Here is a 14,615-nt window from a genome sequence, read left to right on the forward strand (position 1 = left end):
ATGGAGATTCAATCCTGACCTCGGGTGCTTTCCATTTGGAGTTTGCACGTTTAAGCTGTGACCGCGTGGGTTTTCTCCAGGTTCTCCAGTTTCCTCCCAAATCCCAAACGTATGCAGGTTTAAAAAAATTTTTTTTTATTAGAAGTACAATCAGTTACAGTGGTACAAGCCACATATATCTTATTACATTTGTTGGACCCCTTCATTTTTTTAGCTTTAAGAAAGATAGATATAAAGGAAGTAAAGAAAGTGAGAAAGAGTTGAAAAAAAAGCCCATCAGAGAAAGAGTTAGAGAAGAAAGTTAAGACCCTGTAAAAGAAAGAGAGATAAACAATTGCTCTCTTATGAAAAACCACACAAAAAGGGATCTACCAACTTCATATTTTTTATCCCCCAATACCAGATCCTGGCACCGTTTATTTTTTAAATTACTGTTGCACCTTATACATGTAGTAAATCAATAAATGCAGACCACGTCTTTTGGAAGTGGTCTGCTTTGCCTGCAAGGAGGAGTCTCATATCTTCCAGGTGTAGTGTTTCGAACATATTTGAAATCCACATATTTATTGTTAGTATAGGAGCGTTCTTCCAGAATTAGAGTATAAACTTTTTTCCCCGTTATTAGCCCATATGCGGTCTTGTAGGTTAACTGGCCCCTGTAAAATGATCTGTGGAGGGAGTTGATGTGAAGGTGATCGATTGTCTGTGTGGACTCGATCAGCTTGAAGCGGCTGTTTCCATGTTTCATTCAATCAATCTATAAATGACGAGATAGAGTACACAAACATAATGGATTTAATTTGGGTGGAGAGGATGAAAGAGTGAAAGGACTGATCATCCAAAATAATTCACATTCTATCTTGGTATCTATGCTGGTACAGGGCACGATGGCGCGACTGTCTTACAGCGCCGGGTTCGATCCTGACCATGGGCGCAGTGTGTGCGGAATTTGTATGTCCTCCCTGCGACCAAGTGGGTTTTCTCCGGGTTCTCCGGTTTCCTCCCGCACTCCAAAGACGTACAGGTTAATTCGTAGGTTAATTGGCTTGGTGAAATTGTGCGGGGGTCGCTGATCGGCGCGGATTCGGTGGGCCGAAGGGCCTGGTTCCGCCCGGTATCTGTGTACAAAACTAATACTTCTGCTTCCACCATGAACTGATAAATATCAAGAGTCAAGTCAAGAGAGTTTATTGTCATGTGTCCCAGATAGGACAATGAAATTCTTGCTTGCTGCAGCACAACAGAATATTGTAGGCATAAATACAGAACAGATCAGTGTGTCCATATACCATAAATATATATATACGCACATGAATAAACAGAAAAAGTGCAATAGACTGTTATAGTTCATAGTTTGTTTGAAGTTGTGTTTAATAGTCTGATGGCTGTGGGGAAGCAGCTATTCCTGAACCTGGATGTTGCAGATTTCAGGCTCCTGTACCTTCTACCGGAAGGCAGCGGAGAGATGAGTGTGTAGCCAGGATGGTGTGGGTCCTTGATGATGTTGCCTTCCTTTTTGAGGCAGCGACTGCGATAGATCCCCTCGATGGTAAGGAGGTCAGAGCCGATGATGGACTGGGCAGTGTTTACAACTTTTTGCAGGCTTTCCGCTCCTGGGCGCTCAACCAAGCCACGATGCAACCGGTCAGCATGCTCTCTACTGTGCACCGGTAGAAGTTTGAGAGAGTCCTCCTTGACATACCGACTCTCCGTAATCTTCTCAGGAAGTAGAGGAGCTGATGTGCTTTCTTTATAATTGCATCAGTGTTCTGGGACCAGGAGAGATCTTCGGAAATATGCACGCCCAGGAATTTGAAGATCTTGACCCTTTCCACCATCGGCCCATTGATATAAACGGGACTGTGGGTCCCCATCCTTCCCCTTCCAAAGTCCACAATCAGTTCCTTGATTTTGCTGGTGTTGAGGGCCAGGTTATTGTGCTGGCACCATCTGGTCAATCGGTCAATCTCACTTCTGTACTCTGACTCATCCTCATCAGTGGCACGTCCCACAACAGTGGTGTTGTGTACCCATATACTAATCTTATGCGCCAATATACTATTGCCATTATATTTAGGTACTTTAAAGAGCAGCATTGAATTAGAAAAGAATATGTGTGTGTTTGGGGAAATTGTTTTTTCACACCAGGTACAAGTCTTCTTAGCAATGAATTAATTTGTGATGCTCTACAGCCTAGAAATGTAGTGATTGTTTTTGTAGCTGGTCCCAAAAATAGGCATTGACATTTTCAAGGTATTTGAAAGGAAAGAGGTAAGTGCTAAGTGGTGGCGGTGATTTTATTGCGGAGTGTCTCATTAGTTATTTAATTGAACGCACAACTTCGACAAAGGTTTCCAACACCCGCGGCTGATATCCGGGTGTTTCAATTCCTGGTAGCAATAATTCTACATTTTAGTTTTAATTGTAACACGGAAATGTCCACTTCCACCCACCAAGCCCATACTACTGCAGTTGTACAGGGTCTTGGTGAGACCACACCTGGAGTATTGCGTACAGTTTTGGTCTCCAAATCTGAGGAAGGATTATTGCCATAGAGGGAGTGCAGAGACGGTTCACCAGACTGATTCCTGGGATGTCAGGACTGTCTTATGAAGAAAGACTGGATAGACTTGGTTTATACTCTCTAGAATTTAGCAGATTGAGAGGGGATCTTATAGAAACGTACAAAATTCTTAAGGGGTTGGACAGGCTAGATGCAGGAAGATTGTTCCCGATGTTAGGGAAGTCCAGGACAAGGGGTCACAGCTTAAGGATAAGGGGGAAATTATTAAACCGAGATGAGAAGAACTTTTTTCACACAGAGAGTGGTGAATCTCTGGAACTCTCTGCCACAGAGGGTAGTTGAGGCCAGTTCATTGGCTATATTTAAGAGGGAGTTAGATGTGGCCCTTGTGGCTAAGGGGATCAGGGGGTATGGAGAGAAGGCAAGGTACGGGATACTGAGTTGGATGATCAGCCATGATCATATTGAATGGCGGTGCAGGCTCGAAGGGCCGAATGGCCTACTCCTGCACCTAATTTCTATGTTTCTATGTCTAACCACTGAACACAAGATCTACGTTATCCCAATTTCCCCTTCCATTGCCTTATGGGCCTGTCCCACTTACGGCAACTTTTTCGGCGACACCCGGCACCCGTCATAGGTCGTTGCAGGTCGCAGAAAATTTTCAACATGTTGAAAACCAGAACAAGGTACGACTCTTTGGGCGGCTACTCACGACCATACAGGCTTCTGCGAGCGACATGTCGCCAGGGTGTCGCCTGTATGGTCGTGAGTCGTCTCCTCAGTCGCCCAAAGAGTCGTAGCGTCTTTCTGGTCGCCGCTGGATTTTCAACATGTTGAACATTTTCGCCGACCTGCAACGACCTATGACGGGTGCCGGCAGTCTCTGAAAAAGTCACGTAAGTGGGACAGGCCCTTTACACTCTAGGGGCAATTTACTGAGGCCAATTAACCTACAACCCTGCATGTTTTTGGGAAGTGAGAGGAAGCCCATGTGGTCACAGGGCCGTCGTGCAAACTCCACACAGACAGCACCCGAGGTCAGGATCGAACCCGGGTCTCTCGTGTTGTGAGGCAGCGGCTTTACCAGCTGCGCCATTGAGCCACCTCAGATTCTATTTCACTTCAAATAAAATTGTTCACAAATGGAACGCTATTATTTGTAGACTGCCTTCCACTAATGTTTATACAATAAACTAGACGCCATCTCATCCTCGGTATTGATAATCTGTTCCACCGCGAATTATCCAAACAAAAGTTTGCTTCGGCCGAATTTATTATTTACGTGCAGGTTATGAGATTTATCTATGGTGTTCAAGATGGGCACGGGGGGGGGGTCAAGGAAAGAGCATTTAAGTCCCGGCCCCGTTCCCACCAATCTTTCCACCACCGCGCACAAGGACAAGAAGCGCAAGACGCAATTGTTTGCAGATGCCGGGACGTGTGTTCAGTTCAATTCTGAACGATTTCTAATCTTGAATGAAATGAAAGATATGAATGAAAGATATGCAAAAAAGTAATGATGAAAAAGGAAACAGGCCATTGTTAGCTGTTGCTGCCTGTCCCGCTGAGTGACTCCTAACACAATGAGCTAATTAGGGGTCTCGACCCAAAACGTCATGCAGTTCTTCCCTCCAGTGATGCTGCCTGCCCCACTGAGTTACTCCAGTATTTTGTGTCTATCTTCTGAGCTCACTACAGTCCCTTTCACGCCATTATCTCTTTCCTTATTCCCCTCTGCCCTGCCTTGTCTTTTCTCTCACCGCCTTGCTTCATGACCTCATGACGTCTTTCCGAAGCTCTGACTATGGAGAGGGTAAGCGGATAATTTGTCTTGATTCTCATTGCCGGCCCATCGCTTGCTCTGTTCTCCTCTGAGCTCTCCGCTGCTCCACGGCGCGCAGTGGCATATCCATGGGAACAGAGGCAAACCTGTCGCTGGGTAGCTGACACTGCTTGCAAGGAGAGCGGGAGGGACACAATTTACTAATGACCCCTTAGAGGGAGTACGTAGAGGGAGTACAATTCTTGCCGTAGAGGGAGTACGGAGAAGGTTCACCAGACTGATTCCTGGGGTGTCAGGACTTTCATATGAAGAAAGACTGGATAGACTCGGCTTGTACTCGCTAGAATTTAGAAGATTGAGGGGGGATCTTACAGAAACTTACAAAATTCTTAAGGGGTTGGACAGACTAGATGCAGGAAGATTGTTCCCGATGTTGGGGAAGTCCAGAACAAGGGGTCACAGTTTAAGGATAAGGGAGGAAATCTTTTAGGACCGAGATGAGAAAAACATTTTTCACACAGAGAGTAGTGAATCTGAGGAAATCTCTGCCACAGAAGGTAGTTGAGGCCAGTTCATTGGCTATATTTAAGAGGGAGTTAGATGTGGCCCTTGTGGCTAAAGGGATCAGGAGGTATGGAGAGAAGGCAGGTACAGGATACTGAGTTGGATGATCAGCCATGATCGTATTGAATGGCGGTGCAGGCTCGAAGGGCCGAATGGCCTACTCCTGCACCTATTTTCTATGTTTCTGTTTCCATTTGGGGGGGGGGGGGGGGGGGGGGGGGGGGGGGGAGAAGAAGAAAGGAAGAGGAGCCAGATAGCTGAGAAGGGGAGGAGGCAGTGAGGGCTACTGAAATTGGAGAAGTCAATGCTCATGCCGCTGGTGAATCGAGGAGACCAGAGGACATAGGTTTAAGGTGAAGGGGAAAATATTTAATAAGAACCAGGGGGATATTTTTCACGCAAAGGGTGGTGGTTTTATGGAACAAGCTGCCAGAGGATGTAGTTGACGAAGGGATTATCCCAACATCTAAGCAACAGTTAGACCGTTACATGGATATGACAGGATTAAAGGGATATGGACCAAACGCGGGCAGGTGGGACTAGTGTAGCTGGGACATATTGGCCGGTGTGGGCAAGTTGGGCTGAAGGGCCTGTTTCCACACTGTATCACTCTATGACTCCATGAAAAAGTTTAAAAAATATATATATTTTATTTATTAGAAGTAATGTACATTACAGCGATATAAGTCAAAAATAACATCATACATTTCCTGTACCACTTCTGATTTTAAACCTTAAAAAGAAGGAAAGTAGAGAGAGTTAAATAGGATAGTAAGTGCGTGAAAGAGTGATCGAGACAGACCCGTAGAAACGTAAAACGTGAAGAAGAGATAAAAAGAAAATCAAAGGAAAAATGGAGAAAAATAGAGAACAGAAGATAGAAGAAAGTAAAATAAGATAAAAGGGATCTACCTACTTCATATCTTTACCCACCCCTCACCAGGTCACTCTATGACTCCATGAAAAAGTTAACCCTCAGGTTCCTCTTAAATCTTTCCCCAATCACCATAGAAACATAGAAATTAGGTGCAGGAGTAGGCCATTCGGCCCTTCGAGCCTGCACCGCCATTCAATATGATCATGGCTGATCATCCAACTCAGTATCCCGTACCTGCCTTCTCTCCATACCCTCTGATCCCCTTGGCCACAAGGGCCACATCTAACTCCCTCTTAAATATAGCAAATGAACTGGCCTCAACTACCATAAACCTACATCCCTTTGGTTCCCAATTCCCTAACTCTGGGCAAGTGACTCCGCGCATCCACCCGATGTATTCCTCTCATGATTTTGTACACCATCTCTACAAGATCACCTTCATCCTCCTGCTCTCCAAGGAGGAGTGTGTGAGCCTGCTCCACCTCTCCCTGTAGCTCAGGACCTCAAGTCCTGGCAACCTCCTCTCTGCAAATCTTCTCTGCACCCTTTATCAAGTATCGCCACGTCATGATCGTTGTTCTCAGTTAGTACTTTCACGGTAATGACGGCAATGAACGACAGGCTGAAAAATCATCATTCAATCCGAATATTTGATTTGCCGTGAGTCTGCATCACAAGGAATTGATAAACTTATTAGCAACTTCTGCAACTATTTAACATTACCGTCCTGCTCTCAAAGATTACGGAGGGGTTAACTTAAGCACTTGTGATTTTGTGAAATATTTCCAATATGACAGCTTTATTAAAGATTTGTATCAATATCACCTCAAGCAAGACCAACAGAGAGATATACAGTTTTAATAACCCAGGCCAAATCGTTATTTTGTCATAATTTATATATTCAAACAATTTGCTTTCGTCCATCTGTAAAGATTTGCTAAATCATTTTATGAAGTGGTTTTATATACTTCCCATGAGAAGATGTCTTATAAACTGTGAGTAGTTGCAAAGTATATATCAGCAAATAAGGCAAGAAAAAACAAGATTTGGCCTTTAAAAATACTGTACAGTGCAGAATTCCTCAGCGTTTTGTTTTGTTTAGTTTAGCGATACAGCCCCTTTGGCCCACCGAGTCCACAACGACCAGCGATCCCTGCACATCAACACCGTCCTACACTAGGGACAATTTGTTCAAAACCAGTACGTCTTTGGATTGTGGGAGGAAACAGACATTCTCGGAGAAAACCCACGCAGGTCACTGGGAGAACGTACAAACTCTGTAAAGACAGCACCCGTGATCAGGATCGAACCGGGGTCTCTGGCCCAGTTTCATTCCACCAGGGAGGTCTTACCTTCCTCTACCTGCAACCTCCGGCAACCACCTTCAACTAGCATCGCAACCGGCTTTGACAAAAAAAATTACCGGTTTTTAAAACGGCAACCTATTTTTCGTCGAGGCCGGTTTTGAATTTTTTGAAATAATCGCCGGAACATAGATGAAGCGGAAACCACCTTCCACCATTAGGGAGACTGACAAAAACCTCCGGGAACGGCACGGAAACCTTGGGTGGGGCGCAAAGTCTGCAGAGGTTTCCGTTCAGGTTTCCTAAGTGGGACAGGGCGTTAAGGCTGCAACTCTACTGCTGTGCCACCGTGACCGCCCTCAGTAGAGGAGATGTATTGAAATACATCTCAGACAACAGACTGGTTCCACCAAGGTGCAGCACAGAACGCCACAAGAGATCCTTCTTCCCTGTGGCTATCAAACTGTACAACTCCTCCTCCTTCTGTCATAGGGTAGACTGACTCCCCTTCCCTCTCATTCATATCACTCCAGCATGGTCCAACATATGTATCCATGGAGAAATCAGAAGTTCTTTGCAAAATGGTTTGAACCCAACTTTAATCTTCCTATTCTCAATCTATCTGAGATCAAGACTAGGAAATGGACAGAGAATTGAGTGCACAAACTTCCTTTGAAGTGTCTAAGACATGTAACACAATGTAATGCAATACTTCTTATCTATGGAATGCAATGTGTATTCTAAATTTAAAATGGCGTTATTTGAAATTTGCTTTTGCCATCTAAACACTTTATTTTGTTTTTGAAATACTTCTACACCGAGCATGTCTGCATAATATTTAAGTATTAAGAATGCAAGTGGTTGCGAATAAAAGATTAATAATGGAGTCGTGGAATCACGGGGTCACTCGGCGTGGAAACAGGCCCTTCGGCCCAACTTGCCCATTGCCACCCAAGGTGCCCCACCTATGCTAGCCCCACCTGCCCACGTTCAGCTCATATCCCTCTCAACCTTTCATATCCATAAATGCTAGGTGGATGATTTTATTGAACAAAGTGATAGATTCATAAAGATACAGTGTGGAAACAAATCCCTCAGGCCAATGTGCCCATTCCGACCAACATTCCCCATCTACACTAGTCCCACCTGCCTGTATTTGCCTTTCATTTCACTGCACATCTCGTATGTGTATGTGACAAATAAACTTGACTTGACTTGGCCCAAATCCCTTGAACCCATCCTATCCATGTACCTGTCTAAATGTTTCATAAACATTGTGATAGTGCCTGTCGCAACTACCTCCTCCAGCAGCTCGTTCCATACACCCACCACCCTTTGTGTAAAAAAGTTACCCTTCAGGTTCCCAGTAAATATTTCCCTCCCACTCCTTACCTTAAACCTATGTCCTCTGGTTCTCGAATCTCGAAAATTACCTGAGGTATTCCTCTCATGTTTTTGTGCACCTCTGATAAGATCTATAATGCCCCTCATCCTCCTGCGCACCAAGGAATAGGAGGATGAGGGGTGATGTTAAAGAGGTGCACGCTCCGAGCCTGCTCAACCTCTCCCTGTAGCTCACTCCTGGCTACACCCTCGTGAATCTTCTCCGCACCGTGATGCCTAGTGTCTGCTGAGGTGTCGGATTCTACTGAAGAAAACAACACAGTTTAAGCAAATTAATCTTTTTATAGTTTACTACATCCAGTCGGGATTCACATTACAATTCTCTGCAACATTAGTTGAATGATTCACGAAAACGGCAAATCCAGTGTTATTGGAGGGTGACTCCCCAGCTGCCTATAAACCGTTATAATAAAAAGTAATAATAATAATTCTTACAGATTATATTACCTGGTGTGAAAACAGCACCACATTCAGAAGAAATTAATACAACATGGTTGGCATTACAAGAATGTTTTTTTACAAATTTATCATGGACATAACAATACAAAATGACCTACTTTGAAGTTATTGGTTTACTGGATACAAATGACATGATTTGATAATTTTGGTTTAATAACCAGTTCGTGAGTTAATAGACCAAACACCCTGTGGCTTATTCTATCTTTGCACATCATGGTGAACGATGCAGTGTTTTTTTACTTCATTCTCAAACACGAAAAAGCCATCGTTACTATCTCTCCGTAAATTACAAGGAATCACGAGAAGAAAAGGATTTAAAAAAAATGATTTTCACATCTGGCAGTGGAAATTTAATTAACGACAAGTGGCATAATTGCCAAGGTACTACTTTGATAAAAAATAATTAATAGTTACTCAATACCAGAATACATTCAGAAAAATCACTGCGAATTTCCAAAACTGAATCAAAACAAGCGGCCCGTCGCCTATTTAAGATAACATCCACTTGACAAAGTGTCCCAGTTATTCACTTGCTCTTCATGTTCTTTTCTTTTTGACGATATACTTCCTCTGTGAATGGCCTGACATTATAAGAAAGAAAAAGGGTTTCACATATTCTGATCAAATAGAGTAACAATAAGAATAAGGCATATAACTGAAAATACTGTTCTATAGCTCCAAATATTGAACGTGGCCAGATATTAATAGGTATGCATCTACGAGGTCAGATGCATGGTCATAAGATCATGTGATGGTAGCATTAGGCCATTCGGCCCATCAAGTCTACTCCACCATTCAACCATGGCTGATCTATCTCTCCCTCCCAACCCCTTTCTCCTGCCTCATCCCCATAACCTCTGGCACTTGTACGAATCAAGAATCTATCTGTCTATCTCTGCCTTAAAAATATCCACTGACGGCTTCCACAGCCTTCTGTGGCAAAGAATTCCACTGATTCACTGGCTTGAAGGTGGAGTTGCAGGTAGATGGGGTGGTGAAAAATGCTTTTGGCACATTGGCCTTCATCAGTGAGAGTATTGAGTAGAGAAGTTGGGAGGTCATGTTGCAGTTGTATAAGACTTTGGTGAGGCTGTATTTATAGTATTGTGTTCAGTTCTGGGCACCATGTTGTCAAGCTTGAATGGGTTCAGAAAAGATTTACGAGGATGTTGCCAGGGCTACAGGGACTGAGCTGTCGGGAGAGGTTGAGTAGGCCGGGAATCAATTCCTTGGAGTGCAGGAGGATGAGGGATGATCTTACAGAGGTGCATAAAATCATGTGAGGAATAGACTCACAGTGTCTCTTGCCCAGAGTAGATGAATCGAGGACCAGAGTACATAGGTTTAAGGAGAAATGATTTAATAGGAATCTGAGAGGTAATTTTTTCACACAAAGGGTGGTGGGTGTATGGAACAAGCTGCCAGAGAAGGTAGTTGAGGCAAGGACTCAAAACATTTAAGAAACAGTTAGATAGGTACATGGATGGGACAGGTTTGGAGGGATATGTACCAAACGCGGGATGGTGGGACTAGTGTAGCTGGTGCGGGCAAGTTGGGCCGAATGGCCTGTTTCCACACTGTTTCACTCAATGACTATAAATACATATATAAATGACTAAGATAGTGCCTGGTATGGATCAGCCATGATCAAATGGTGGAGCAGGCTCGATGGGCCGAATGGCCCAATTCTACTCCTATATCTTATGGTAGCATCCCTTGCCAGTTTTTTTGGCCTTCCATCACAGCGATGTGATGGATGTTTATGTAAATTATGTTGTGTCTTGGGTCTATTTGTTTGTGATGTATGGCTGCAGAAACGGCATTTCGTTTGGACCTCAAGGGGTCCAAATGACAATTAAATTGAATCTTGAAAAAGGCAAAATTCATTGAACAGGTGAAAAATCGTATTTCCCTCTCCCCTGATTCAGTCTGAAGAAGGGTCTCGACCCAAAACGTCACCCATCCCTTCTATCCAGAGACGCTGCCTGTCCTCGCTGAGTTACTCCAGCATTTTGTGTCTATCTTTGGAAAAACAATCATCACTTTTATAATACGATATCTCATGCCTTCACCAAAATTGGTTTTGAATTCATAGATTTTTTAAATTTCCATTTCTTTGACAAGTCTGAGCAGCGATGTATAACCATAGAATATAGAAGATGACACATTTTCTTTAGAATGCTTTTCCCTCTCCTTCTGCTGAAAGCAGTGGTTATTTTTGGAATCATGGTCCCTCTGTGAACTTTAAATAGATCTCTCTCAGACACTGGAGAAACTATTTTTCAATCTTGTGAGGATGTTTTCAGACAAAACGAGGGTCCAACTCTGACAACAAGGGAGTTGACCTGAGAAGATTAACTCCCAGAGTGCCGTCACAAAATAAAACTGCTACCTCACAGCGCCAGAGACCCGGGTTCGATCCTGACCTCGGGTGCTGTCTGTGTGGACCATGTGGGTTTCCTCTGGGTGCTCTAGCTTCCTTCCATATTCCAAAGACTTTAATTGACCTTTATAAGTTGCCCCTTGTGTGTAGAGTGCGGATGAGAAATTGTATTCAATTTATTGACTTTATCTCTTAAGAGACAACGAAATGGAAAAGTGGGGCAACATAGAGGTAGAATTAGGGGCGGCGCGGCGGTAAGGTTGCTGCCTTACAGCGCCAGAGACACTGGTTCGATCCTCACTACGGGCGCAGTCTGCACAGAGTTTGTCCGTTCTCCCTGTGACCGCGTAGGTCTTTTCCTGGTGCTCCGGGTCCCTCCCACACTCCACAGACGTTCAGGTTTGTAGGTTAATTGGATTCGGTAAAAATTGTAAATTGGCCCTGGCATGCAGGATAGTGATAGGGGTCGGCATGGACTCGGTGGGCCGAAGGGCCTGTTACCATTCTGTATCTCTTAACTAAACTAAACTAGTGTAAACTAGTGCAATCGACGGTCAGTGTGGACTTGGGTGAGCCATTGTCTATCTGTAAAACCTAACCAAAACACTCAGGAAAACTATAGTTTTCTAAATTTGTTTACATTGACCTGTTATATTTTTTAATGTCCACATTTTGGATATGTCTAAAAGAGCTAGTTAGATTGGGTAGGATAGCTGGTGATAGGTGGTCATGTTGAATAACTCCAACTAGAGTTAATACGTTGTCTCTTCTGTTCAACAAAATGTCGAAACAAAGAACTGCAGATGGTGGTTTACACCAAAGACAGACACAAAGTGCCGGAGGAACTCAAGGGGTCAGGCAGCAACTCTGGAGGAGAAAGATGGCTGACAATTTGGGCTGGATCCCTTCAAGGTCCCAACGAGAAATGCCAACTACCCTTTCTCTCCATAGATGGTGCCTGACCCCTTGAGTTCCTCCGGTACTTTGTGTCTAGCTTCCGTTAACAACACTCTGCAACGTAAAAGCTGAGATAATTGGAGTCCTAATGATAAGACAACAAGATAGACAATAGACAATAGGTGCGGGAGTAGGCCATTCGATCCAGCACCGCCATTCAATGTGATCATGGCTGATCATCCCCAATCAGCACTCCGTTCCTGCCTTATACGCATATCCCCTGACTCCACTATCTTTAAGAGCCCTATCTAGCTCTCCCTTGAAAGTATCCAGAGAACCGACCTCCACCGCCCTCTGAGGCAGAGAATTCCCCAGACTCACAACTTTTTAAATTGTGGGATCTCCAGGCACTTATGTGCTCTCATGCACAATAGAGGAGTGGGGGGGGGGGGGGGAACAAGGGCCCCCACGGGGCCGAAGAGGTGGAGCTGCCGCCTTTATCCTGTATCTGAACACTGTGGACAGCTCGATTGTAATCATGTACGGTCTTTCCGCTGACTGGATCGCACGCAACGAGAAAGATTTTCATCGTAACCTCGGTGCACGTGACAAATAAACAAAACTGGAGGGATATTTTGTTTAAGAAGGAACTGCAGATGCTGGAAAATTGAAGGTAGACAAAAATGTATTCATGTGTGTATATATATTTATATTATGGTATATGGACACACTTATCTGTTTTGTAGTAAATGCCTACTATGTTCTGTGTGCTGAAGCAAAGCAAGAATTGCATTGTCCTATACAGGGACACATGACAATAAACTCACTTGAACTTGAACTTGAAATGCTGGAGAAACTCAGCGGGTGAGGCAGCATCTGTGGAGCGAGGGAAATAGGCAACGTTTCGGGTCGAAACCTGAAGAAGGGTAATGACCCGAAACTTTGCCTATTTCCTTCGCTCCACACCCGCTGAGTTTCTCCAGCATTTTTGTCCAATAGAGGAATATTTCATTCAGTTGTACATTTGTAAATGGTCAGCTATGAAGATTCATTTAAAGTGGATGCTGTGATACATACCTTTCAAACAGGATTGCCACTTTGTACACAGCTGCTACCCAGGCAGTAAGGACCAGTCCAGTTGGACTAGCATTCCTGTTTATTGGCACAAGGGAAAATAACGTTAATCAAAAGGAATATATATGAATGCTGAATTCATCACCTTCAAAATCCCAATCGTTCTCTGAAAGTAAGTGGGTAATAAAAACGGTTTCCTAAAAACAGTTCAGCCATCCACCACTAAAACAGAGTAATTCATGAGACAACATCAGCCTTTTCACAGTTGACAAGCTTTTTCGTGTAGTTTAGTTTGGAGATACAGCGCGGAAACAGGGAGGAAACCGAAGATCTCGGAGAAAACCCACGCAGGTCACGGGGAGAACATACAAACTCCGTACAGACAGCACCCGTGGTCAGGATCGAACCCAGGTCTCCGGCGCTTCATTCGCTGTAAGGCAGCAACTCTACCGCTGCGCCACCATAAAAGTAATGGATATTACGTGATAAACCCTGATACAGGAAACATCCATTTTTACAAGCTATTTTAGCCACTTGCGGCTTGATCAATTTGTGTTTCAGAAATATTGCTGTTTTAAAATCTAAAATGCAAGAAGGATTTGCAAATTGGTTAGCTTAGTTTAGTTCAGGGATACAGCATTGAAACAGGCCCTTCGGCCCACTGAGTCCACGCCGACCAGCGATCCCCGCACATGAACACTATCCCACACACGCTAGGGCCAATTTACAATTTTACCAAAGCGGATTAACCTACAAACCTGTACGTCTGTGGAATGTGGGATGAAACCTGAGCACCTGGAGAAAACCCACACAGGTCACAGGGAGAACGTACCAACTCTTCCCAGCTGTTTTCAAGCAACTGAACCATCCAATCACCAACTGGAGAGCTGTCCTGACCCACCTTCTACCTCATTGGAGACCCTCGGACTACCTTTAATCGGACTTTACTTGACTTTATCTTCTTATTCCTTTTATCCGACACCTGTACACTGTGGACGGCTAGATTGTAATCACATATAGTCTTCGTTGACTGAACAGCATACAACAAAAAAGCTTTTGACTGTACCTTGAAGATGCTTAAGTAGGCACAGGGAAGATTAGCAAGCTCCACACTATCAGTACCAGGAGTCAGGATCAATCCCACATTAATTATAGTCAGAAATTGCAAAATGTGGGGAGGGGTGGCACGGTGGCACAGCGGTAGAGTTGCTGCCACAAGGGCCTGTCCCACTTAGGCGATTTTTAGGCGACTGCCGTCGCGACTGTCATAGTCATAGTCATAGCAGATCGCTGAAAAATCAGTGACTGGACACCCCTTCGACATAAAATTTGTAATAGAATCA

General features: G+C 44.1%; 1 protein-coding gene across 4 annotated transcripts in view; it reads right to left on the reverse strand.

Moving 5' to 3' along the window:
• Positions 1-374: 374 nt before the first annotated feature.
• The window catches only part of pemt (phosphatidylethanolamine N-methyltransferase), an 85,032-nt gene continuing 70,791 nt past the window's right edge, over positions 375-14,615 (reverse strand). For 3 of the 4 annotated variants that reach the window (XM_055651133.1, XM_055651136.1, XM_055651135.1), the window contains exons 6-7: positions 13,276-13,350; positions 8,722-9,499 (exon numbers count right to left, since the gene is read on the reverse strand). In XM_055651133.1, the coding sequence (XP_055507108.1) occupies positions 9,445-9,499; positions 13,276-13,350 (130 nt within the window). In that variant the 3' untranslated portion in view covers positions 8,722-9,444. Of the gene's footprint in view, positions 758-8,721; positions 9,500-13,275; positions 13,351-14,615 lie in introns of those variants that run through there. The other variant, XM_055651134.1, reaches the window with a different exon arrangement.

This window comes from Leucoraja erinacea, chromosome 20 (assembly GCF_028641065.1).
Source record: "Leucoraja erinacea ecotype New England chromosome 20, Leri_hhj_1, whole genome shotgun sequence".
NCBI classification, from domain to species: Eukaryota; Metazoa; Chordata; class Chondrichthyes; order Rajiformes; family Rajidae; genus Leucoraja; species Leucoraja erinaceus.